The sequence below is a fragment of the Ambystoma mexicanum genome, chromosome 9, assembly GCF_040938575.1.
Source record: "Ambystoma mexicanum isolate Mex_15411 chromosome 9, UKY_AmexF1_1, whole genome shotgun sequence".
Taxonomy (NCBI): Eukaryota; Metazoa; Chordata; class Amphibia; order Caudata; family Ambystomatidae; genus Ambystoma; species Ambystoma mexicanum.
In genome coordinates this window covers 1,294,821,585-1,294,846,315 of record NC_090931.1, presented here as the reverse complement: position 1 = coordinate 1,294,846,315, position 24,731 = coordinate 1,294,821,585, and the positions used below count along the sequence as shown (strand labels likewise).

The window sequence follows — 24,731 nt, the reverse complement described above, 5'->3', positions numbered from 1 at the left end:
TCTTGAACTTGTCCTTCCTGAGGAGTTTGTTCAAACCGCGCAAGTCCATGATGGGTCTCAATCCCCCGTCTTTCTTGGAAATCAAAAAATAAGGGGAATACCATCCCTTGTTCCTCTCCGCTACAGGCACCAGTTCTATGGCGCCTTTCTCCAGCAGGGCTTGAATTTCCTGCGCAAGGAGCGGATCCGGACACTTCAAAGAGAGGTTCCCCGGTGGATTGTCGCGAGGCCTGTGCCGAAAGGGAAGACAGTAGCCGTGGGTAATGATCTCCAGAACCCACACATCCGAAGTAATGGCACGCCACTCTACAAGATGCTGCGCCAGCCTTCCCCCAACCGGCGAACCATGGGACAAGGCCTCATGACTGAGTAGGAGCGGCTGCGGCGTTACCTGAGGGCAAAGAGGCAACTGCCCGAGCGGCCTTGGCACCACGGGTACCCTGTCGTCCACCTCTGGTACCCCTGCGTTGGCCCCTTTGACTGCCAGCTCCTCTCGCTCTACCAAAGGACGAGTAATAGCGAAAGGAGCCACCCCTCCACTGCTGTCCCCTAGGAAGAAAAGGCAGAGGTTGGCGAACTGCAGCGCCCAACGACTTCGCTGCAGCTTTTGAGGTCTGCAACCTCTCAAGGCTCTCGTCAGCCTTGCTGCCAAAAAGATGTTCACCATCAAAGGGCATGTTGAGGAGCCGGGACTGCACATCAGGAGCAAACCCCGACTTCCGCAACCACGCAAACCTGCGTATCACGGTGCTCGCCGCCATGGACCTACTGACGCATTCAGCTAAGTCCAAACCCGACTGAACGGACTCACACATGGCATCCTTACCATCCTGGACCAAAGCAAGGAAACCATCCCGTTCGTCCCCTTCGGGAATATGTTCAGCCGCTAACGCAACACAGTTCCACAGAGTGTGCGTGAAACGTGACAAGGCACAAATGGAGTTGGCCGCCTGAAGCGCCATACCACCAGAAGAAAACACCTTCTTCGCCCAGCCATCAAAACGTTTGTCGTCCCTATCAGGAGGGATGGTAGGGTACGACGCCTGCTTTGCCGGGGCCGTGGCCGCCTGCACCACCAAACTTTCCGGAGTGGGGTGCCTGGTCAAGTAGCAGGGGTCGCCACTGGCTGGACGGTATTTCCGCGACAAGGATCTGCCCACTGCCGGGAGACTCTCCGGAGCAGTCCAAGCCGCCGCCACCCTACGCTGTAAAGCCATATGGAATGGCAGAACCGGGTCAGATGGGGGACCAACATCAAGGATGTCCGTCAGATCATCCTGCACAAACTCCCCTGGGGGAGCAGACCATCCCAGATACTCAGACACCCTAGCCATAAGGCGCCGGTATGAGGAATCGGCATGGGAGCCAGGCTCAGGCCGACCAAATTCCACCTCCGGAGAGGTGCCCAGACCACTAGCATCATGCAGCGACTGCCTCAATTCGTCAAATTGACTATGGCCCGAGACAATGTCATCCGGCACCTGACCAGGAACCAGGCCAACCGAATCCTCATCCGCCTCCGAAATACAATCCAAGTGGTGGAAAGGCACCTGAGAGTGCCTGCTCTTAGCCAGAGCCTTCCTAGGGGGTACACCCGAGACACGGGGCACCTCCGACACGAAAGGCGTCGATGGCGTCGAGCGAATCGGCGCCGCCGTCGAGAAAACCGGCAACGGCGCCGAGAGGATCGGCGTCGACGTCGAGGAAATCGGCGTCGACGTCAGATGCAGCGCCTCCAATATCGGCGGCGTCGACACAGCCCTCGAAGCCGGAGCCCCGAGCGTGTCCCTCGACGACCTGAACGTCGACGGCTTCGACGACTTCCTCGGAGCCGGAGCTTCGAGAAAGCCTGTCGACGCCCTCGACGCCTCAGACGTCGATGTCTTCCTCGAAGACATCACAGGTGCACACGGTCTCGATCGCGTCGAGGACCGGGACCTGGAACGGGTACGGCGAGAACGAGCCTCCTTGTCCGAACGGGACCTCTCCCGTGACTCGTGCCGACCACTCTTGCGAGCGGCGTCTCTCGACCTCACACGGCCGACCCCACTCGGGGGCGCGGACGGTTGAGTACCCTGCGACTCAAGAATCGCCAACATTTTCTTCCCGAAGGAAGCCCATTCCTCCGGCGTCGCACGGCTGGTGGGATAACCGACGTGCCGGGCAGAGTCCTCGGAAGAGGACCTGGAAGGCGACCGGGGACGGCGCTTCCGAGAACGCCTCGAAGAGGCAGAGGAGTGGCGAGACCGACTCCTAGAAGAAGACCGACGAGACCTCCGACGATGACGCGGAGAGTCACCCCTCGAATCATCCGTCGAAAGCCCCGCCGACTTCGACTTCCGGGGCTTGGACACCCGACCTACCGACAATTTCTTCTTACGTTCGCGTAAGGCCTTGGAAGTGAGCGACAGGCAGTCGACACAGTCATCCGTGTCGTGGGCCTCCCCGAGGCACCAGAGGCAGGCGTCGTGCGAGTCAGTCACCGACATCTTGGACCCACACACCCCGCACTTCTTGAAGCCCGGACGCGGGGTTGAAGACGAAGTGGAAGACATCGCTGCGAAGGAATATTCACAAACGAACAGGCTCGAAGAACCAGAAAGAACAGAACTCCAAAGAGTCGAGGCTAGAACCGAGAAACACGAAGCAACACGTTCGCGGAAAAAACGGAACTGAGGCTACTGGCGTCGTGCGTCCTACTTATCACATCGGATGACGTCGGACGTCGGAGGAGGTCCTCGACGGCGGCGCATCGACGTCATCGACGCAGGACGCAGACGCCGAAAAAGTTTCCGAAGCAGCACAGCTGTGGTGATTACTGTCATAGATATGGAATACGTCGGAGGACCCAATCCCCTCGAAGTGTGTATTCGACCAGCCCAGAGTGGTCTAGCTAAGCTATGTATTGTCTGCCAATGAAGTAGCCATGGACCCGGAGAAGATCACAGCTGTTCTGAATTGGCCCACGCTTCATCAGTCCAACGGTTTATTGGTTTTGCTAACTTTTACCGTTGGTTTATCCCGCAATTCTCCACTCTTACTCAACCCATGACCTCTTTACCAAAGAAGGGAGTACCGTTACATTGGTCTTCGAATACTCAACAGGCTTTCATTAAACTTAAGGAACTGTTCACCAGCGCTCCGATTCTCATCACCCCTGACCAGGAACAAAGGTTCATCCTTGAAACAGACGCCTCATCATGCTCTAGGAGCTGTTCTTTTACACACAGATCCACAGAATCAGGAATGCCCTATTGCATATCTATCAAAGACACTCGCACCAGCGGAACTAAATTACACTGTTCTTGAGAAAGAATGATTGGCCATCAAAAGAGCCTTTGAGGAATGGCGTCACCTACTACTCGGAGCAAAATTTCCAATAGTCATTAGAACCGACCACCACAACCTCAGAGCTCTACATTATGCCCAGACACGAAACAGCAAGCAAGCCCGCTGGGCACATTTCTTCTCTCCATATCGAATTGAATTCTCTTTCATTGCGGGATGAACAAATTTACGTGCAGATGCGCCATCGAGAAAGGTCTCCGCTGTCGAGACACCCTTTCGGTGCAAATCCATATTTCCTAAATCAGTGGTTATTCATGCGGTCTCAGATCTTGTGTCCAGGATAAAAAGACAGTCCGCTCTATTGGAATCACGACAGCCTTCCGAGATCAAACAGTACCAGTTGTCTAAAAGAGATGGTTGTTTCTTCCACAAACATAGGGTATATCTACCAACCCGGAAATTGCAAACCGAAGTTCTTCAATTATGCCATGACTCCCTAATCACAGGGCATAGAGGTCTGGCCAACACAAGGGAATTTATACATAGACAATTCTGGTGACCTTCCCTAGACCGAGATATCCAGAGTTACATCTCGTCATGTCCCGTTTGCCTTCAAACTAAGATTCCTCGTACCTCGCCTGTCGGCAAGTTGGTCAGAATGCCGATCCCTTCCAGAGCCTGGCAGATCATTTCCACTGATTTTGTTGTGGATTTACGGCCCTCCGGTGAGTGTTCAGTGATAATGGTTACTGTGGATTCATTTTCCAAACTAGCACACTTCCTTCCTTTACCCAGAATCCCAACGGCAGCGAAAATGGCAACACCTTCATTGAACTGATTTTTTCCCTCCACAGTCTTCCTGAGATCATTATTTCGGACAGAGGTCCACAATATACCTTGCGTTACTGGAAACAACTGTGATCTCTCCTTGCTATCTCACGTGCCCTTAGCTCCGGATATCACCCACAATCTAACGGCCAGACTGAGATATTAAATCAAACATTGGAAAGTTACCTCCGTTTCTACATATCGACGACACAAGACAACTGGAAGGATGTATTACCCATAGCCGAGTATGCCTACAATAACTCCCATCATACCTCAGCAGATTCAGTCCTTTTTACTGTACATATGGATATCATCCTTCCTCTTATCCTGCATTGATACCGCCTGCCATCCAGTTTCCGGACATCGATGCTCTTGTGGACAACCTCCAGCAAGGCCACACGATGGCAATGACCGCCTTGAAAATTGCACAAGAGAGAAGGAAACACTTTGCAGACCAGCACAGGTTATCCGCACCCAAGCTCAAAGAAGGGGACTATGTGTGGCTGTCCTCACGTTTTCTCCCTCGCCACTTGGTGCCATCCAAGCTATCACTGAGGTTTTTTGGTCCTTTCCAAATCCTACAACTGATTGGCACCTCAGCCTTTCGTCTTCGTCTCCCGGTCTCATGGTTTCGCATACATCCAGTTTGTCACATCTCCCAACTCAAACCAGATGTGCAAAACAAGTTTCATCCCAAGGTCACGACCAAACCCCCTCCAATCCTCACAACAACCGGTCCAGAATATGAAGTTGAAGGAATATGTGCAGCGGCGACCAGGTGAATTCTCATATCTTCTGGCCGCCTCCCCTGATCCAGGTTAGTGCACTGTCTTCATCTCGACTATTGGATGTATTAAGTATTCTAAGGTCTAGCCTTGGCATAACAGTGTGTTTTGCATGTGCCCACCCCTACTCTAAGTGAAACATGAAAAAGGCAGACTACATTGACCTAACAAAGCGTGTATAGGTTACAGTTACCCATTAATGTATACTCTCATTATTTGACTTATGGTAGAATAAAAAGCATTTGCCAGATAATTAACTGAAGCACAAAGACTGATTTGCCCAAGATCAAACTACTTGGTAAAGAGGGGAAGACCAGATTGGGATCAAGATCGTCTGGTTCCAAAGTTAGCAACCTGACAGTTTGCAACATCGCCTCAATTTACTCTCATCCTTCTCATTTATTTAATATAGCTCTTTAATCAGGAGGCAACTTTATTTGCAAGAGTTCCTACATGCATCAGATAAGAAAGCCGACACAGATGGTGAAAGATATGTGCCCACGGTCACACAATTGTGGGCAAGTAGGGCGTTAAGAATCAATGCCATTATTTCACAAAAATCATAAGTGTTGTGGAATGGACATCGCACTACCCTTGACCCCTCAAAGACATCACAGGCAGGTATATGAAAGATTAGTAAAATCACAGGCAACAGCAGCTTAATATACAGTGATTTATAATAGGGACCCAAAGCCAGCTACACAAACTACCAAATGCATAATGACTTAATGGGTAAATTATCAGATTGTTAAATCAAGATGGGTGGGGGTTGCAAATGAGTTTACAAAAGTTGCAACAAAAGGGTGGCAATTTTTCACCCACGTGATCACTATGATCATAATCCAGACATTCTGGTTTGAAAGTGTAGAAGTTAGTCACTAAACCATACCACTCCTACAGAGTGTTTTTGGTGCAATATTGTGCCACATACTGATTCTCAGTGATTGCCCATATTCAAACAATTTAGAACGTGGTTCTTCTGCCCATAAACTGGGCCCCCTTGCTGCTTGGCTGCATCTGGCCCATTTCTCTGACCCATAAGGCATTTGATTTATCGTAGCACATTATGTTGGTGTTCAGTTTATTTCTAAGCATCCCTGTGTTCGGAAGAAAAAAGGTGTAGATGTATAGGGACCTAAAGTGAAAGCCCCAAAATTGCACAATTCTGGTCAAGAGTGGATAAAAGGTAAAATAACCATATTTTCTGATTTCATAGTCTGCACGTTAGTAATTAAAACTCATCCATCCTTTTTTGTCTACTCTTTTCAGTTTAAAAATGCATGTTATAAAGTACTGGTATTCAAACTATTTCTAAGCACACCCACATTTAGCAAACAGAAGTATCAGAAGAAAAAATTATTCATCCAAGACCACAGAAATTTGGTCAGGCAGAGAATATAAGATTGGAACTTAGAACTACTGGGTCCAAATTGGCACTTGATCAACTGGACATCTAATTTTCTTTCCCAATAGTCTTTTTCCTTTCCCATTCTAATTCCCTCCTACTTCATCTCTGCCCTGTGCCTGTGGTTGGTATGGCAATGAATTAGTACAGTAGATATGATGAAATTGATATCGCACATGTGTGAGCCCTGTGAGCCCAGCTCAGCTGTGGAAGGATTATGTGTATCCCCCGCCGTCAGACTGTCTCTGCTGCTCCCAACAAGACAGTAGCCCTGGAGGTTGCCTCTTTTTAATCCATTGAGAGGTAGGGTAACAACTCTCCCCAGTTAGCTAACCTCCCAAAAGGAGCTTGCCTTGGAAACAAGAATCAGAGAGCCGACCCATCCCAAAGCAGTAACCTCACACCAGGGTGTTGCATACCAAACAGGCTTTTGCTGCTGTGGACAAGGGAGGGAGCAAGGTTAGTGTAGACAGAGGGAGCGCCACACAGCGAGGAAATATTCCACCATCTTGTTTCTCTCTGCCTCTCTCTCTCTCCTTGTGCCCTCTATTTCCAGCAGCACAAAGCACTTTGTTTGTGATGTCAGAAGGCAAAGCCCACTTGTATCAAGAACAGGGATTGGACCCCCAAAAGCAGACTTGTTTTAATCCAATCACATGTGGAATTTTGCCTTTAAAAGAGGGGGTCACCCACCCCTTCTTTGATTCATCTGTGTACTTCAGTCCTTGAAGAAGTCTTTGTTTGGACCCTTTTTGGAGAGCAGTCGATTCCAAAGTTCCCCAGTTGTGAGGTAAAGACAAGAGCTTCAAGGCAGAGGCAAGCACTACTCCCCAATATTGGGGATGACCTACTGCTGGAGCAAGACCCGTCTTTCTGGCAACCACACGTGTACCCAGGATCTCACAAAGCTGAAGGACCCCTGCAAGTGTGTGCCTGCCTACCCCATGTTTTGGAGGCCGAGAACAAGGACCAGTTTTGTCCCTGAGCCCCTGGATTGTGTCTCACAGCACCTGAAAGGCAGCCAAGATCCCTGAAATTTAAATTGAACCACTGTGAACCATGATTCAAGCCCATTCAAACTAACAGGACCCCCTGGAGTAGCCTTTGGCAATCATTGACCTTCAAACTGCTGTGCCACACATTCAAACCAGTTTGCCACCACACTGTATGACTGAGCACGTTGTTGCCTCGCCTCAAACAAAGAATAATCACTAAACCTGCAAAACTCGCTGTTTCGAACGTTGATGATCCTGTCAATAGTCAAACCAACACTGATGTTCTCTCCGATCTGTGACCCCCGAGCACAGCATCTACCAACTCACCTTGTGCATCCCGTAATCAGCTCGCCCGCCAAACCTGGATGGCAAAACTGAACCTGGTAGACTCCTCAATCTGCATTGCTCAAGCAAAACAGAGACCTCCAGTTCGACCCCGACTCAAAATCTGTTTGTCATCTGGGCCACTCCAATTGCAGCTTTCAAGCCTGAATCGAACCATCCACAGAGCACCAATTGATATTGATATTTTATTTCTAGCGCGCTCGTACACAAGTGTTTCAGAGCGTGAGAAGCCTGGTTCGCTGTTCTCGAAGTGCAAAGGTATTATTGACTGGTAGCTGACCCCCCGGTCCAATTTTGGGCCCTAGAGAGTGACTAGGTCACTTTAATCGCGTTCATATACAAGAATATATACATTTTGAAGACTATTGTGTTTTGTATCTGCCTTCCACACCTTTTTCCAATACCCAGAGTGCTGTATCTTTCCATCTCTGCATTTTCTGTGTTCTTCCTTCAGCGGTGGGTTTTTGTAGTGTATGTTATCTATTTAGTGTATTTTCTTTACAGCTATGCACCATTATCAAGTTTCTTGACACTGGTATTCATTGCCATTTTTTTTAATACCGCAGACAGAAATACTTTTGTGAATCCAGGCAGATGTTTCCGGGGTTATCTCTGTGGGGCTTGGCATCCTTGACGGTGTGTGTGTTCACCAGCAAGTAAATTTAGATCAGGTATCAATCATTGATTCTTGTGGTGAGCCAGTGCTCATCTGAGTGAGTAGCCCAGTGTGCATGACTGAGAGCAAGTGAGCGAGTTTGTCAGATTGAGAGAGACATTTTTTTGTACAAATGGGACATGAATGGTTAAGAGTGACTTAATAGTTCTAGTAAGTGAGCTTGGAATCTACTTGTGGAATCTTTGGGAGAGTGGGAAATTAGGAGCTCTTGATGGCAGTGCTCTCTAAGGGGAACCGTAGGTGACTTTAAGGGGAAACCATGCCAGAACAAGGTTGCCAGAGAAGCTGACATAGTGAAGCCTTGGATTCCTCTTGAGACACAGAAGGACTCTAACCTTGACAAGTGTGGTTCCAGGGCTTCAGAACAGAAGATGAGCCCAACAAATGAGGAGTGATATTTAGTCTGAATCCATTTTCCCACACCAAAGTAACCAAATCCAAACACTGCCCATTCAAACAGATATCTACACACACACACACACACACACACACACATCCAGTCCAAGCTCATCCTGCATGGCAACCAAGTGGCAGCGAAATTGAAGCAGTCTTGCGATACAAGACTAGAGTGCATTAGATCAGCAGTAGCCTATCAAAAGCCATGCCACAGCTCCAGTTGCCTTAAGGAAATCATTGATTTGAGCTCTGACCACACGAACACTACGTACAGTAACATATGCTATTTGTGCAGAAATCCCAATACTGGCAGAGCAGCAAGCACAAAAAGGTAATTAGACCACCTGATCGACTTAGGTTTTACATCGTTATTTGATGTTCACGTTCCCTCTGGATTGAGTTTTTTTAACCTGAAGCTTCACAACATTAATTCTGGCAGTTCCACCCAAACCATTCTCACAATATCTACAAAACACACTTAAAATATGCACCCGAGTGAGCCTCTTTAAATGTCCCTATTCCTGGCCAATATCCAAAGGAAGTATTCATTAGTAGGAGCAGTAAAGCCTCTGAAACAGTTAGATCTGCAAAAGCTTCCGAAAACCATATATTAGCATAACCAGACCGCTTGTGGGCAAATGTGATACCTGTGACCATAACGGGTACAGAACTAACCAACCTGAATTGAATAGGGCATTGGCAGGTTCTCATTGGCAGCTATGGCTGACTATCCTGAGGGTTCTACCAGTCATCAAATCCAATCGGCGAGCTGTTAAAGATCAGCTGAGAAATTAAACACCTAAACAACTAGAAAATCCACCCCTCATGCCTCCTAGATTTGTGAAGATTTAAAGTACTTTTATGAGGCTAAGATTAAGAAAGCCTACAATACAAGCTGGAGCAATACTGACACGTCTTTGCCACCCATTACAAAGCCCAGGAAATAAGCAGATTTAAACTCCTTCACGACTGAGTATCATTTACTCCGTGCTGCAGCGAACATCTAAGAATCCATCTAAGAATCCAACCCCCTGGAGATACCATGTCCAGCGACATCTTGCCAAGATAAAATTGATACTTGGGGTCCCATGAGCTAATAAATGTGTTCTTTCACAGTCCAGTCGCCAGGGAACTCAAGCACGCTACAAACTGGCCATCTACCCCTCTATATCCAACCTCTCATTCATCAACTGCAGAACTATGTATAAGCAAACAACTCCATAACTGGCAATAGGCATTCAGACCACTCAAAAACACCACATCATCCCTAATAGACTTTAGAGAAGATCTATTGCATCACCCGAAACAGGGCAACCAGTAGTCTTGATCCCTTATAGCTTATCAGCAACATATGAGACAGTGGCTCACAAATTTCTGTGTGATTTGGAAAAATAGGCAGGGATCTCTGGCTCCACACTTCAGTGAGGTAGATATTTCCTATTCGATCGTATCCAAATGTATGCTGCCAATGGACCCAAGTTAAAAAAAGTTTTTTAAAAGATGATAAAAAAGAAAACAAGAAAGACCACTCTGTACGATCCAGAGCGGTCTTTCTAGATCGAACGGTCAGCCCCTGCGATGCACACGAGTGTGCACAGGGGCTGACAGGCACGCCAGGCCACGGACGCACCATTGGGGGAGAACGGGCAAGTGTTTGTGTGTTCATGTTGCCTGTTTGTGTGTGGGTAGGGAGTATTGGGTGGGTAGGGCAGTGGCCGGGCTGAGTGAAGGGGGATTGGGGAGGTAAAACCAGCCAATTTGGAAGAAATGCCACAAGAGACGGTGGGGGTGGGAAGTGAAGGAATGGCATTTTTGGGATTTTTGTAGGCTGCCTAAAACCGGCTGAAAATATGCTTTTGTTAGGCGACCAACAGAAATAAAACAAATGACATAGAACCGCTGCCAATACATACTCATCTCGGACTGTGGAAGAATCCAGAGCATCAGATCAAGTAAACACACTGCTTGGGATAAATGCACTATTAGATAAAGGTTCACCTTCTGTGCCTGAGTGAGGTAAACACTGGATACACGCAGGAGGATTGGCTCCTTTGCCTTAGCCGAAAGAATGAAACCTAAAAAAAGTCTACAGGCATGGATCGACACAGACCTGCCTTTCTCAGAACAGATTTCTTCTGACACCAAGAGCACTAACTTTCATCTCATACTACTAGGAAGGGATGTTCTACTTAAGCAAGCATAACCCTGGATTTAGCTCAACAGGGCAGTGTTAGTTTTGAAAAAGCACAGCACAACCTAAGCAGATTCCCCAACTCAAAAGATCCAAAACCTCCAGCGATTCCAGAATCAAGAGATCGGACTCAACATGTTATTAAAGAAATTGGACCACATGACAACAGCTTTGGAACCTTGTAGGGTTTAATCAAAGGCTCCAAGCAAACAGAACTGAAGGGCCACTGGAAAAATGACCTGCCAGCCTTAAAAAAAAAAAAAAAAACCTTCACACTGAAAATGGGCCTATTCGGGCAGACTGTTGGGGTTTCTGCAAGTAACACAAGGAAGCGCTATGTGAAAAGGTCAAGCATTGGAATTCAAAAGGCCCATCTGTCATTACAAGAGGAAAGGTCGAATTGAAAACCAGCCTTTTAATTCACAGTGGCAGAAGAATTTCAAAGGCCCCTTTTACATGAAAAGCAGGATTTTCAAACAATGACAATAAAATGGCTTTGCATGCACATTTGAATTTTTAAAGCAAGACATGAGAAAAATGTTCCCCTGCTAACATAAATATATCAGGGAAAAGACTTGGTGTGTGTTGACAAGATGTAATGTATTCAAAGATATATTATGCTACAAATGCAAAATACCGGCAACAATTGAAAATAAAAGGCTGCTTTGTTTCCATGAGTCATATGCAAATTTCATTTAGGCCCAAGGCAGACCCTTTTGCTTGTTGTTGGGCGGACTTTACACAGGACTCCCCCACTGCAGGCCTGTTGGCCTTCTGGCCTGTAAAGGGGATCCTTTGAGGCAAATGTTCCCCAACTATTTACAACCTGCAACCCACCAAATTCAAACAACAAAATGGCAAATGGCCTAGCCAGCGCTTGCCTGGAACATAGGTAAGAGCTGTGAAAACAGGGGCTGCAATCAAGGAAGCTGAACTCTGAAAAAAAGACAAGAAAATAGAAGGATTTTCAGATTTAAATGGTGGTCAACTTCACATAACAGGACAGGATGACAGATGTCAGTAGGGCCTTGTAACATCACAGGGTCTAGCTCATTATCTGCAGTGGGGGGATCTCAGTGTAGCCGATACATCACAACTATTTACGGCCAGCAGCCCACAAACTTCAAACAACAGAATGGCAAATGGCCGGAAGAAAGGGGAGAAAATTTGCATACATATGAAGATTTCCCATTAGTATAAATGGACTATCATTTTCTGAGCAACCTCAAGTCATACTGCACCCATTCATGTGCCATTTTTGAGATAATGTAAAGGCAATTTTGTTGAAATAAAATATGTCCACATGCGATTTCGGGAATTGTAATGGCAAGTTAAAATGTCTTTCTGGCTGCTCTGAAAATGTCCCGAATGTAAGAATTAGTGTGCTGGTGGAGGGTAAAATTAGGCATGTGGAGAGTAAATTGCATGTCCATAAGTATTATGCTTTTTGTATAAACGGCAGAAAATTGCCACACACCCATGCAACATGGTGTGGACCTGGCTGTTTTGTTGAATTCCCCAAGATTAGCAGAAGCAGAAAATATATATACATTATGGCAGTTACTAGTAAAAATTACAAAGTTTTGCCATATAGTACTTTCTGGCTAAAGTGGACGTAAGAAAACAAGGGGAATTTCAAGTGGGAGTTGCCATATTTCTGTTCTAGACTCCTGAACCAATCCTTAGAGAAGGGATGGGTTGGGGTTTTGGAGAGACACGAGAAGGACCAATCAAAGGTGCGAGCATGTTTGCAGGGCACTGCCCATATTGTGCTCTTAATGGTGTCATCACTGGTATATAAAGTGGAGGCACTATGAGAGAAGGGGGACCTGCTGAAAAGTACCAACAAGGAGAGTTGCAAAAAGATTACCAGTAGGCAGCTGCCAAAAATCGCCAAAGGAGATCTACTGAAAATTTCAACTGGGGAAATCATTGGAAGGGCGGAATATTTCTATTGCTGGGGAGACTAGGAAGCAGAGGCTGAGATTCTTCACTGGAGCCAGAGAGAGAGAGAAGTGGTGTGGGCTCCAATTGACTGAAGTGCTGGCTAGAATCCTCTTTTTTCCCTACAAGTGAAGCTGCTCAGTCCCCGAGTGCCAGGCCTAAAAATGTATTCAGTTTATTACAAACGTTTAAAAGAAAATGAACAATAAAGAAATAAAATACAATAAAGAAATAAAATACAACTAAAAGTAGAAATGAATCGCAACGTCTTCTTTCCATCATAATTCATCTCACTCCAATTGCATTTCATAACTTTCCTTGGTAACCATTCCTAGTCTAACGAAACAATTTAATTGTTCATCATCCGGTCAGATTGGTCAGCTAGCAATGAATGATCAAGATTTATACACAAATTAATGGTTTCCATTAATCCATTGGTTGTAGTACATCTCTCACACAGCCCAAGAAATTAATCAAGGCAAATGTCAGTTTGTTATTCACTCCTCGAAAGAGTGCCGACCACCAGTCTTCACAACTCCATGACAATCTTTTTTCAATTTCCTTCCCAGAAGTCGCGATTCTTTTATTTAGTAATACTGGGCAAAAGGCCACGAGATGTTTCAAGGTCTCTGTTGCATTGTTACATAACCTGCAGGTTAGATAATTTGTTGCCAATCTATTTCTTCATCTCAGTACTTTTTTTGTTTCAAATTGATTCAACCTGAACCTTAGAAAAGTATTGCGAGAAGCACTGTTCGGAAACTTTATTATGTAGTTTGATAAGATGTTGTAGGCCTTGGCTTCAATTGGTACCAGTTCCATACATTTGTGGGTGGATCTCTGCTGACACGTTTCTATCCAATCCCATTGCCACAGTTTTTTCTTTATCTTGTTCGGATTACACCACAAGGTAAGTAGATTGTATAACAAAGGTCAGCAGGGTGGGGGGGGGGTCTATTTAATTAACTCATTCCCTTTCGTTGGTGGGTTGATTTCCATTAGTGGGTGGGGGACCAACTGTGTAGATCCTTGCCCTATTTGATGGAATATCAATGTAATTCATTCCCATTTAGCACAACACCTTGGGGGGATTTTTGTTAACATTCGAAATTAACAAAGCTCATTCCGAGTCTATGCTGAAAACTAGAGCCTGTAATTTAATTGGGTAATCCTATTGACCCAGACTTCTTTAAGGAAGTCCTTAAACTAGAAAAATGCCTAAATGTCCAGCTTCCCCAACACAGGCCTTTAAGGACTGAAAATCCGAAAATCCCCAAAAGTCCCAAATCATCCACCTTTTACTGTCCAGCTTCCCTAACACATGCCTTTAAGTGGAGGGAGGTCTGAAAACAAACTGCTAAAACTGTTTCCACTCCCTGGACCTGGCATTTGAATAGGAGGGTTCTGCATATAATTGATGTGTGGGTTTTTGGCTCTGGAGGGAGAGGTGCTAGCAAAAGTGAAACCTCATGTATACAACATTGTAAACCAAACTGCTAGCTTTTTTTTACCACGCAGTAAAATCCAAATTTCACGGCACTATATATGAACATTGCTTTTGTTCCTTGACCAGCGTTGAGTATTCCTTGTATTTAAATTTGTATAAAGTAAAGTACTGAGATTTAAGTTTTCCCAACAAATTTGTGATTTATTTATGTAAAAAGAAGTTTAATTGCAAGCCACAGAGAAGATGGCATGTGTGTTTTAGTGCAATCTACATTACCTGTAATTCCAATAAATATATTTTCTGTACACCGGCCTGGTTCTTGGCTCACTGGTGGCCCAGGGGAAGGGATCCAAGGGGCATGATATGAATTTGAAATAGGGCTGAACAAAGAATACATTAAACAGTTTGTTGTGTGACACCTTGATTGGGGAGTGAAGGAACTCCCTGTGTTGAGGGTGGCTTTGCAATAAACCGTTACAACCTGTGCGCCAGTGGCTCCTGGTAAAGCAAATGAAACAGCTCAAAATCATAGCCGGGGTCGTCTACAATGCTTTTGGAGGAAAAGGATTTGGCTACTTGAGGAAAATTAGCCACCAATAAATTATTGCATGGCAAACATGACCACTAGCCCCCTCCAGCAGGAGAGAGGGCCCCTCTAACAGAAATACGATGCCAAAATATAGACACCAGTCAAGACCTGATTCAGCAGCTATCTGAGGAGACATACTGCCCTTGTCTCAAGCACAATAGAAGGTGACAGTTGAGCCGCACAATCACAACCTCAAACAATGCCATGGGCTTAGGAGAATCTTTAAAAGAAGAACACCATCAGCACAGTAACCTACTGGTTTATCTTACCATGCATATTATAAGTAGTGTTCTGCCTGCTTGTTTACTTTTTGCGCTATGTTTAACACCATCTTGGAGGTGTTACCTGAAGCTGTTGTCAGGTAATAGCACACTGCTGGAGCTGGAAGTGTTTGTGATGTCAAGTGTTTGTGCTCCTTCGTCATGCAGCTATGAGTGAAAAGTGCAGACGTCGGAGCTTCCATTTCCAGGATGGCCATATCTTTTTTCTATGGAACTGAATCCACAGGTTGCCCACTTGCTATGGACCATTTTTTCTGATGCTTTGCAGACTCTTAGCACTCCAGGGCGGTAATAATACCTTCTGCTTTGGGCCGTACCGGGTGGTTAAAGCCTGTGGACATGCTAAAGCCCCTTGCTTCAGTTGTGCAAAATAAATAAATATATATATAGTTAATTTTATATAATTAACTATGAGTGACGGGCTGTTACCACCCAGAGCAGTCCTCAAAACGTGGTGTAGTCGTAGAAGTTAAAGATTTTAATTGAGAACAGATATTCACCAAATCTGGAACTAAAGATGCCTGATATCAAGTGTGGCTTATCATCAGGATGAAATCATTGTGTGTAACATATGACAAGACAGAAATATTGTAAAAAAAATCTTTTGATATTTCGTTCTATTTTAAAGAAGGGTCTTACATGAGATTACTGGTTAATCAAAGTTTGATGAGTTGATAATGCTAATGCTACAAACCTTTTACATCATAGGAACAAGATTCTCAACATTATTAATTCAATAATGAGTCACTAACCCCGTGTCCAAGGAAAGCAAGTATAGGGATGACATTTTCTTGAGCAATACACTGCAGTATCCGAGGGGCTCCATACAGACCTCCCATGCAGGACGCCAAAGATGAGATATACAGCCCCAACAAAAACAGGAAGCCCACCAGGGACACCTATGAAGGAAACACAAACACAATTACCAGGTTTTTAGTTGCCAAGAATCTCCTCAAATAATTGTGTAGTTATTTTATAATTTCTCTGATGGGTACGCCAATTACTCGTGCAACCCACTTCACCACCTGCTTCCACCATTAAGACAAACCATCCCTGTGCCAGGGGCACTTATCATGGCAGCAATTTATAGCCAACGTTTCAAACTCACTTTAATTTACACAATTACTGTCTAGTAAATGTACTTCACACAAAAAATAATCCTTTAACTAGATCAATGCAGTAGATTACAGAGGAACCTGGTTTTCAATGTTCTGCTATGTGCCATTTGTCAAGAGTTAATCTGCCATTGGCTTGGCCTTGTAATGCAGGGGGATTTCTCATCAGTCCTTTTTTTCTGGTGACTATGCCTAAAAGATGTTCTTTTTTACCATAAGAGATGGATAGGTTTAGTATTTAGGGCATGGTATGATTTCTGACATTTGCGAGCAATTCTTTCATACACACTCTTGAAATGTGGTCTTGGCTTTGAATAGGGGGCTGGAGTACTCCGCTGTTACTAAAACCAGCCCAGAATCTCAGAGAATCATTCTACCCCATGGCTTGTAATCAGTAAATCTACTCTAGTGCCTTTTAACATTAAGAAAGCCTGATCGCTTAGAAAAATAAAGGAAAATCTTATCACGTACAATCTGCACTACGTCAGATCGCGATCTTCAATGTAGACATGTAGGATTCTGATCTCATAATAAAAAATAAAAAAAGGATTTGTTGATACTCCCATCGCCCCTCCCCCACTCCGTTCCCTTCCTCTTTCGCCAGGAATCTCAATTGTATGCCACAATGGCCAATTGCAAAAGGGAGGAACAGCAGCCTTCCTTCAAAGATCCTGCCCAACATCCCGGGTCAGACTGGGGCATAAAATTGTCTCAGGCACCAATGTAAAAGTGGCCCACAGTTGCAAATGGCAATTTATTCCTTTTGTGACACTGTTTGAATAGTACCCCAGGGGGAGTTTTTTTATAAAATGTGATGCAAATTGCGCAATTTGAAGAATATTTATTCAGCAACAATGGTCAAAACTACTAGCCACATAGTAAAGTAACTTGTCAAATTGACCCACATTAGCCAAAAAAAGTCCCACTTTGATCCAAAAAACAGGCCCACACCAGCATTTTGCGTTTTTTGCTTCAGAAGTAGCCCTATTGCCCTATTGGCCTGTCCGAGCCTGCTAACATTTCCCGATTTGAGAGCGGATATGTCACCTACTAACTTTTCAACTCATCTTCCCAATAAAAGATTATCGATCCCCTGCTACTGACCCCCAGAAAACTTACAAAACAAAGTCTGCAAGCACCAATTTCCCAGCTTCCCATTCTCTCTAAAGTCAACCAGCCGGCAAGAACAAATTCAAACTGTAAAAGCGGGGGAGACGTAAAACTCTGTTCTGATCTGCATGCTCTCACCCGGCTGCTCTGCTGGTCTATGTCTGCTCAGTCTATGCACATACAAAGCTTCCAACAACTCTGCAAAGAAAAATGACACATTGAATCAATGCAATATCTTTTTGACAAGCTGACCTCTCCTTGGTTGCTTGTTGCTGCTCGGCTCTTCAGGTCCCTTTAAGGAGCTTTGCAACCATCATTACTATAGCCATCTGGTGTGATGGCCATAGGAATGGTGGTTTTAAACCTGCTGCTGTAGAAGAGCACAGCAACCACCACTCAACCTACTGATTTGGTCTAGGACCACTGTAACATTGCTTCTGCTGTTTGTCAAATGGCAAGATGAAACAGTAGTGAATGGTATACAGATCTAATAAACATTATCCAATTGCGGCCTGTAGGTCATGCAGTGGAAGTGTGACACATCAATGAGCCCCCAAAAGAGATCAACTGAGCTTCCCCAGGAAGAAGTAAAAGACATGCAGCGAAGGGTGCCAGGGATAACTTAAGTGTGGTGAGAAGGAGGCGGGGAAGTGTAGGGGCGGAGTGATGGGCAGGAGAGGGTAGCAGAGCAGGAACTGGAGCTGCAGCAGGGACCTCCTACCCCAAAATATCGAGGGAAAGAGGGCTGAGATGCAAAGAGTGGCCTTGCTATAGGTGGTGTATTCTGAGCAGCCTTTGATAGGCAGGCTTCGGACCAAGATCCACATTACCTTAGGAGTGTGGCGGTGTGCAGTCAAAATATGGAATGAATAATGTCGAAAGTCATAATATAGAAAACAATGTCGAAAAAAAAAGTCGCATTTTTATTTTTTTATTTATATATTTTTTTGGGGTCCGGGAATAAAAAAAATGGGTAAAACAACAAAAAATGTTTTAAAAAAAAAGTGGGGATGGGGGGGGAACCCCCCATTTCGAATAAAAAGCGTAATAAAAAAAAATTTGACTTTTTTGTTTTCGACATTTTTTTTTCTATATTATGACTTTCGACATTATTGTTTTCGATTTTATGACTATAAACAGAGTGTGGCAGAATGCAGGCTCTTGGTTGGAAATGTAACTTTGCACAGAAACTTCTCTATGATAAAGTAATCTGAGCAACATTATCAAATGGGCAGGCAGATCGCTCAGTGGCCGATCGAAGTATGGTAAACACAGTCTTTTTTAACTCTTGCGCAAAAAAAGACATAAATCTTTACAGTCGGATAAGGCCGATTCACTAAAGAATGAGTCTATGTATGCTCATGGCCTGGTTGTCCAATCTTCACTAAGATCAACTATGCCTGGGGCTTGGCCATCCCAAAGGTTAGGGTCAACTGGATGGGATAACAAAGGGGACTCAGCAGTAGATTTGCACCGAATAAACGGCCCACTGAAAGTAAGATCAAATTGCCCGGAAGAGCCTAAGTCAAGCCCTTTACCATTGACTTCTTATGGCTCAGATAAAAAGAAGAATAATATGGCAACTACAAACGAGCGTCTGGGTTGGCTAAAATCAGACGATTATCCCTTAAGTTTAAGTGAGGTGTTTCCTAACAGAGACTCGCGTTCCATAAATAGGGGCTAATTTTGGCAGTATTTTTAGAAATTCCGAGCCTGCGATAAATATCATCCAGTGACATTGCCTTGGTGCAATTCCCCATCAAAGGAAGATGGAACTTGGTTAATCTATACTTCCGTTCACGTGTGGTAAAGGCATTGGTTTTATCAGAATTGGAATCCCTCCTATCTATGGGTTATGACGTTTTACAAGCACTGGAGGATTCCAAACTAACGCTACTGGAGGACATACCCGCTAAGACTAACATTCATCGGAAGTGGGTGCATGAATCGACAACTTGTCTGCCATTTTTAATCAATATAAATACTGGAGGTGCAGGTCATTGAACATTTACTGATGAGAACCTTGGGAAATTGAAGGCAATGTATGACTGGAATTCTGTTCTATTAGCTCTACATGGCAGGGGTTGGGGGAAGACGCAGAAAAAACAGAAATGATTGGAATGTTTCCTATTAGCGTCTTGGAACTGCAGAGGTCATAGGTTCTTGGACTCTGACTTTCAAGCTTTTGCTAAGTATTCCTTGATGGTTTATAGTAATTCCATCGACAGCCAAAGCATCTAATGCCATACCATCTAAAAAAAAATAATGCATTTTTTTTATGGGGGGAGGGGTCCCCACCGGGAGGGGTCCCCACCCAACCCCACTTTTTTAAACTTTTAACCTTTAAAACACATTTTTATCAAACTAAACCCTTTACCATCTAATCTAAACAAATGCATTAGATGCTTTTCTTTTTTTAGATGGTATGGCTGTCGATGCTTTGGTTGTCGATGCAATGACCGGATACCTTCCTTGATATGTCTACAAGAAACATGGAAGCAACCCAAGGAGCCAGAGGTCGTCCTCAGGGGGCCGCCTTTGTGCCCTTAACAATGGTATGGGTTTTAGGATGTTTAACATAGCCACCCATAGGAAGGACACCCAGATCAAAATGGTGGGAACACATGATCAATCTAAAAGTGAAACCTATTGCTATTTGTGCAACGTTTACTTTAACCCCAAATCTGGCACCATGGCAATATTTTTGAATGCACTCTCAACTCTTATCTCTGACCTGTTGGAGAAAGACGATGCAGAGATAATTGTGTTGAGTGACTTTAATAGCGAATGTTTGGACCTAAATTGGTACCAAGAAAAAAATAGGAGTTGGGTTTCAGCTTTAGCAAGGAAAATGTGGGAACTTGGTAAAATCCGAATTAAGCAACTGGGACTTTATCCTGGTTAATGTTAACCTCAAAAACGATAGGCCACAAGAATTTACGTTGGCTAGCGGTGCCCTAAGATCAACGCTCGACTGTGCATTTGTAACTAAACTATTATTCTACAAATGTAACACTTTGAATGCGATACTGATGCATTTGAGCGATCATCATATGTTAGTTGTGACCATGAAACAGGAAGGGGCATATGAATAAACTGAAATATATCCGCTGTTAGTGGATGTTAAACTAGGAATCGGGCATTGGTGTGGAAACCAGCTATTTCAATAAAATTCAACAATTGTATCTTCTTGATGAGCTGCAATGAGGAAATTCAGATCTCGAACCCTAGTATGTACGACAAAGCAATTCAAAGGGCTTTGACCTAATATTACTCGAGCTAAGGAAGCACTGGTACGGGAAAAACGAACAGCTCAAATAGGCATAAATTGGACACTGCACTTTTAGACAAAAAGAGGGAACTGAATAAAAGTGTAATACAACTGAGAAAGTTGCCATCTGATCTGAGTGTAAAAATAGAAGCATTGAAAGTGGCCTATAAAAACTGGGCTCAAGGTCATCACTTTTTTATTGTACATAAATGATGCAGAAGCAATGCTTGGTTCGATTGCAAAAAGGAAGCAGTGTTCTTTCGAACAGACTCATTAAGGAGCCCTTAGTGCAATGCCAACCTATCGATAAAGGGTTGTGGGAGGAGGACTTCTCTTACCTTTATCAGGGAAAAAGGAGGGGATAAATGGTTGTTGCTTAGGTAACAACATTTGGGCTAACGAGGTGAAGATCGAGTTAGGGACAATTCATGGATTGATTAAAGTCTAAACCCTCAAACGCCCGGGTCTGGCTGGATTGACAAACACCACATTGAAGTCGGATTTGAACCTCTGGGCAGCAATTCATTATGTGATATTTCAAGAAATTGTTGAGGAAAGAAAATTGCCTGTCTCATGGAAAGGAGCGAACATTGTGGTAATTTATAAAAAAGGTGACAGGTAAAACCTGTCTAACTATCGTCCTATATCCCCGTTATATGCCGCAAGTAAGATCTTTGCGGCTATAATCTTGAAGGATTTGTGGGAATGGGCAGAGGCGTCTGGGACTATTGACAAATTTCAATTAGGTATCTGAGGAGGTTTAACTATTGCACACAACTCTTTTGCGATTAACCTCCTACAAAACCAAACTATCCAGGAAAAAAAGGTTTATACTGTGCATTCTTGGACATCTCCCAGTCATGTAAATCGCAAAAGTCTATGGTCAAAACGTACTGCGATGGAATGCCCCCCTGGACTGGTAGATGTTCTAATTGCAATGCATGTGGACACTAAGGTAAGGGTCCGCCTAGATCAGAAGGGAAACTATACCAGGTGGATTCATAGTTGTTGTGGGCTATATCTTAAGATACTGAAGAAGGTTCTCCCACTTTTGCCTGCTTCTCTCCATCCTCCGGTTGTTGCTGCCATGGTGTTCATTCGACTGGACTACTGTAATTCATTATATCTAGTGCAGCCTAAAGGCTTAATCCAGCGGCTCCAGCACCTTCAAAACCTGGCTGCACACAGTGCGACCGGTTCCCCTATTGTGCACATATCACCCCAGTCCTACGTGCTCTTCACTGGCTCCCGGTTGGTCGGAGAGTTGAGTTTAAGTCTCTCTGCATTGTGCACCGAGCCCTTCATGGAATGGGGCAGAATATCTCCAGTCCAAGTTTGTACGCTACCTCTCCTGCGGTCTATTACGCTCCTCGTCGGCCGATCTATTGGTGGTTCCCCATACTGTCATGAACGGATTGGTGGTCGTGCTTTCTCTGTGGCCGCGATTCAATTGTGGAACAACCTGCCACCCAAGATCAGGGCTATACCTAACCATTTAGCCTTTAGAAAATCTGTTAAGACCCAGCTCTTCTAACTCATGATTCTGGCTTTCTGGTCTCCTCGCTCTCTCCGTCGTAGCGCCAAGATACCTCTGGTGACAGCGCGCTTTATAAGTTCACTTAACATAACATATGTCAATGTTGTGTGCTGGCGCCGTTTTTATGGAGTATGTACATAAGCGATTATAGAAAATGTTTTAAACATCTTTGAACCTTTCCGCCTCAACTAGGAAACCTGCATATAAGCTATCTGGCTTGCGCCGTTGACATAGCAATATTTGATTTGGCACCAATTGGTCTGCAAAGGGCTCTTAAACACAATAAGGCCTAATGGGCGAACCACAACCCTCTCTGATGCCCAATTACAACATAAATACTACACACACAAAGAGAGGGAAACTCCTAACTTATGTAACCTGCCATCTAGGTAAATGTCCCTCACAAAAGACTCCAACTCATCTCAGTGTGGCTAAACCTAGTATGCGCTGTTGGACCACCTATCTAGATGAAAAACGTCTAAGTCTCTCCCTGCCTGACTATTTCCTCAATGCAAGTGCTCTACCCCACTGCATCTACACCATTTAAAAACAATAGAATTTGGACTTGTAACAACACCCAATTTTATTCATCTACAGCCAATCTATCCGAACTTAATAATAATTCTAGCTATAAAGGAAAAACCATCCAACAGAACAGTGGAATGACAACTATTGTCATGACATCCTCTAATTAAAGAACTGTTAACCCTTAATTTCTGCACTTTATACTAAAAAAAGCACTGAAAGAGTAATTGTTTTGTCGAATCAGCACATCAATTTCCTGCTCATTCCCTTAAAATGTCAACCGGTTTCAGTGGCCTTCATCTTGTTGGACCACCTTCTTCAGGACAGGAGCACACAACTTTACAACTATATATCTGGGTAATTACCAGACCTTCATTGTGATTATCGTTTCACCATGTAGCTAGAACAGTCCGCACTATTAGGTCTCCAAAGGGCTCTAACAGCAACCAGTGCATATTTTGCAGCATTGGATCTGCAAATCAATGTTGGGAAATCAAAAATGTTCATGTTAAATTACATGAAAAAGACTAAGTTACATTTTAATTGGTATATATAAAAAAAATGATTGGAAGTTCTTTAGAACTTTAGGTATCTGGGAATGGAGATCAGTTAAAAAAAACAAATGTATGGAATACAAACGACTATTAAAAAAACCTAAATTGAACACGTCAGAGTTTGACAGAATGTTTGGCAGGTTCTCAGCGATCCCTATGATTAGGTATTAACACCAAAAAGTGGTTCCTCGGTTGATATATGGAGCAGAAACTGGTTTATTACCGTCTATTTGGGGAAGAGTGGAATCTGTGTTGTGGAAAAGGCTCCTTCCACTTCCTAGTGGGACGCTTATGCAGTGATCAGACATGAATTAGGCTTGGTCTCACTGCAGGCATGGGTGGATTGGAGGTACCTGCAATTTCTGAGAACTTTGTTACTCCCCCCAGATTACTGTGTGCTGTCCGAACTACGTTTTGTACGGTTTCATAATACCTCGAGAGTTTTCATTGAGTGGTTCGAATCGAGTCTAAACCTGTTTGCTCCTTGGGTTGACAAAAAAGGTCCCTGTTTGTGCTTCATTGGATTAGAAACAGAGAATTAGCCATGAATTACCATCTGTTTTATCACTTAGCACATGCGCAAAAGGGCATTTAACATATTACCTTGTTACCTTAGGCAACACCCATCGATGAAACATCGCTGTGAAATGCCCTGATTGAAACTGAATTTGTTTTCCAATAGGGAGGCTACAGGAGCATGACAAGGAATCCAACTCAACCTGCGAAATTGTAGACACCGTCCTGGGCAAATAGAAACAATTTGTCATCTTTTGATTGAGTGAAGAAAATTTGATTATTTACGCACCCATCATTTTGGGAAATTTGTCCGACAGGAGTACCTCCTGAATACCGGATGGTTCTGGGTAAGGATTTTGAATAGTGGTGAATTGATCTTAAATATTGCAGTTTTAAAGTTCATAAATATATGCTGTATCGATGACTTGATGTGATTATTTTTAAGCTGAGGCTCTTACAGTAACTGGTGATGTGTATTGCTGTTTGCTTAAATGTAATGTTGGATTTTATGAAATGATGTAATTTAAGTTGTGCATTTATTGTTTTTTGTAAAGATGACTTGTTAATCATATGCAAATAAATAAAGTTAAGTTAAAGTAAAGTTAAAGTAATCTGAGCAACAAATGTCTGTGGTTGAAATCCTGAGGGTACTGCTTTCGGTGGTAAAGTCTAACAAGACAGTAAGATTCAAAGTGCTATGAAGTGCAGTTCACGCAACCAAAGAGGGAAACTGGATTTTTCGCTTGCCCACGCCACTGCAGGGACACCAACAGTATGTGAACCTGATAATTAACTTGTGATACTCACCAACTTACGAAAAACCAACAAGAGGCATGAAGCATTTGCAATGTGCACTTCACGCAATCTAAGCTGGAATTCGCTCCTGCCCACTCCACCACTGTGATGCTAATAGTTCACAAACCTACTAATTAA

General features: G+C 44.1%; 1 protein-coding gene across 2 annotated transcripts in view; it reads right to left on the bottom strand.

Moving 5' to 3' along the window:
* The window catches only part of SLC12A8 (solute carrier family 12 member 8), a 652,049-nt gene that overhangs the window by 198,347 nt on the left and 428,971 nt on the right, over positions 1–24,731 (bottom strand). For both annotated transcript variants that reach the window (XM_069616644.1, XM_069616643.1), the window contains exon 9: positions 15,923–16,069. In XM_069616644.1, the coding sequence (XP_069472745.1) occupies positions 15,923–16,069 (147 nt within the window). The remainder of the gene's footprint in view (positions 1–15,922; positions 16,070–24,731) is intronic.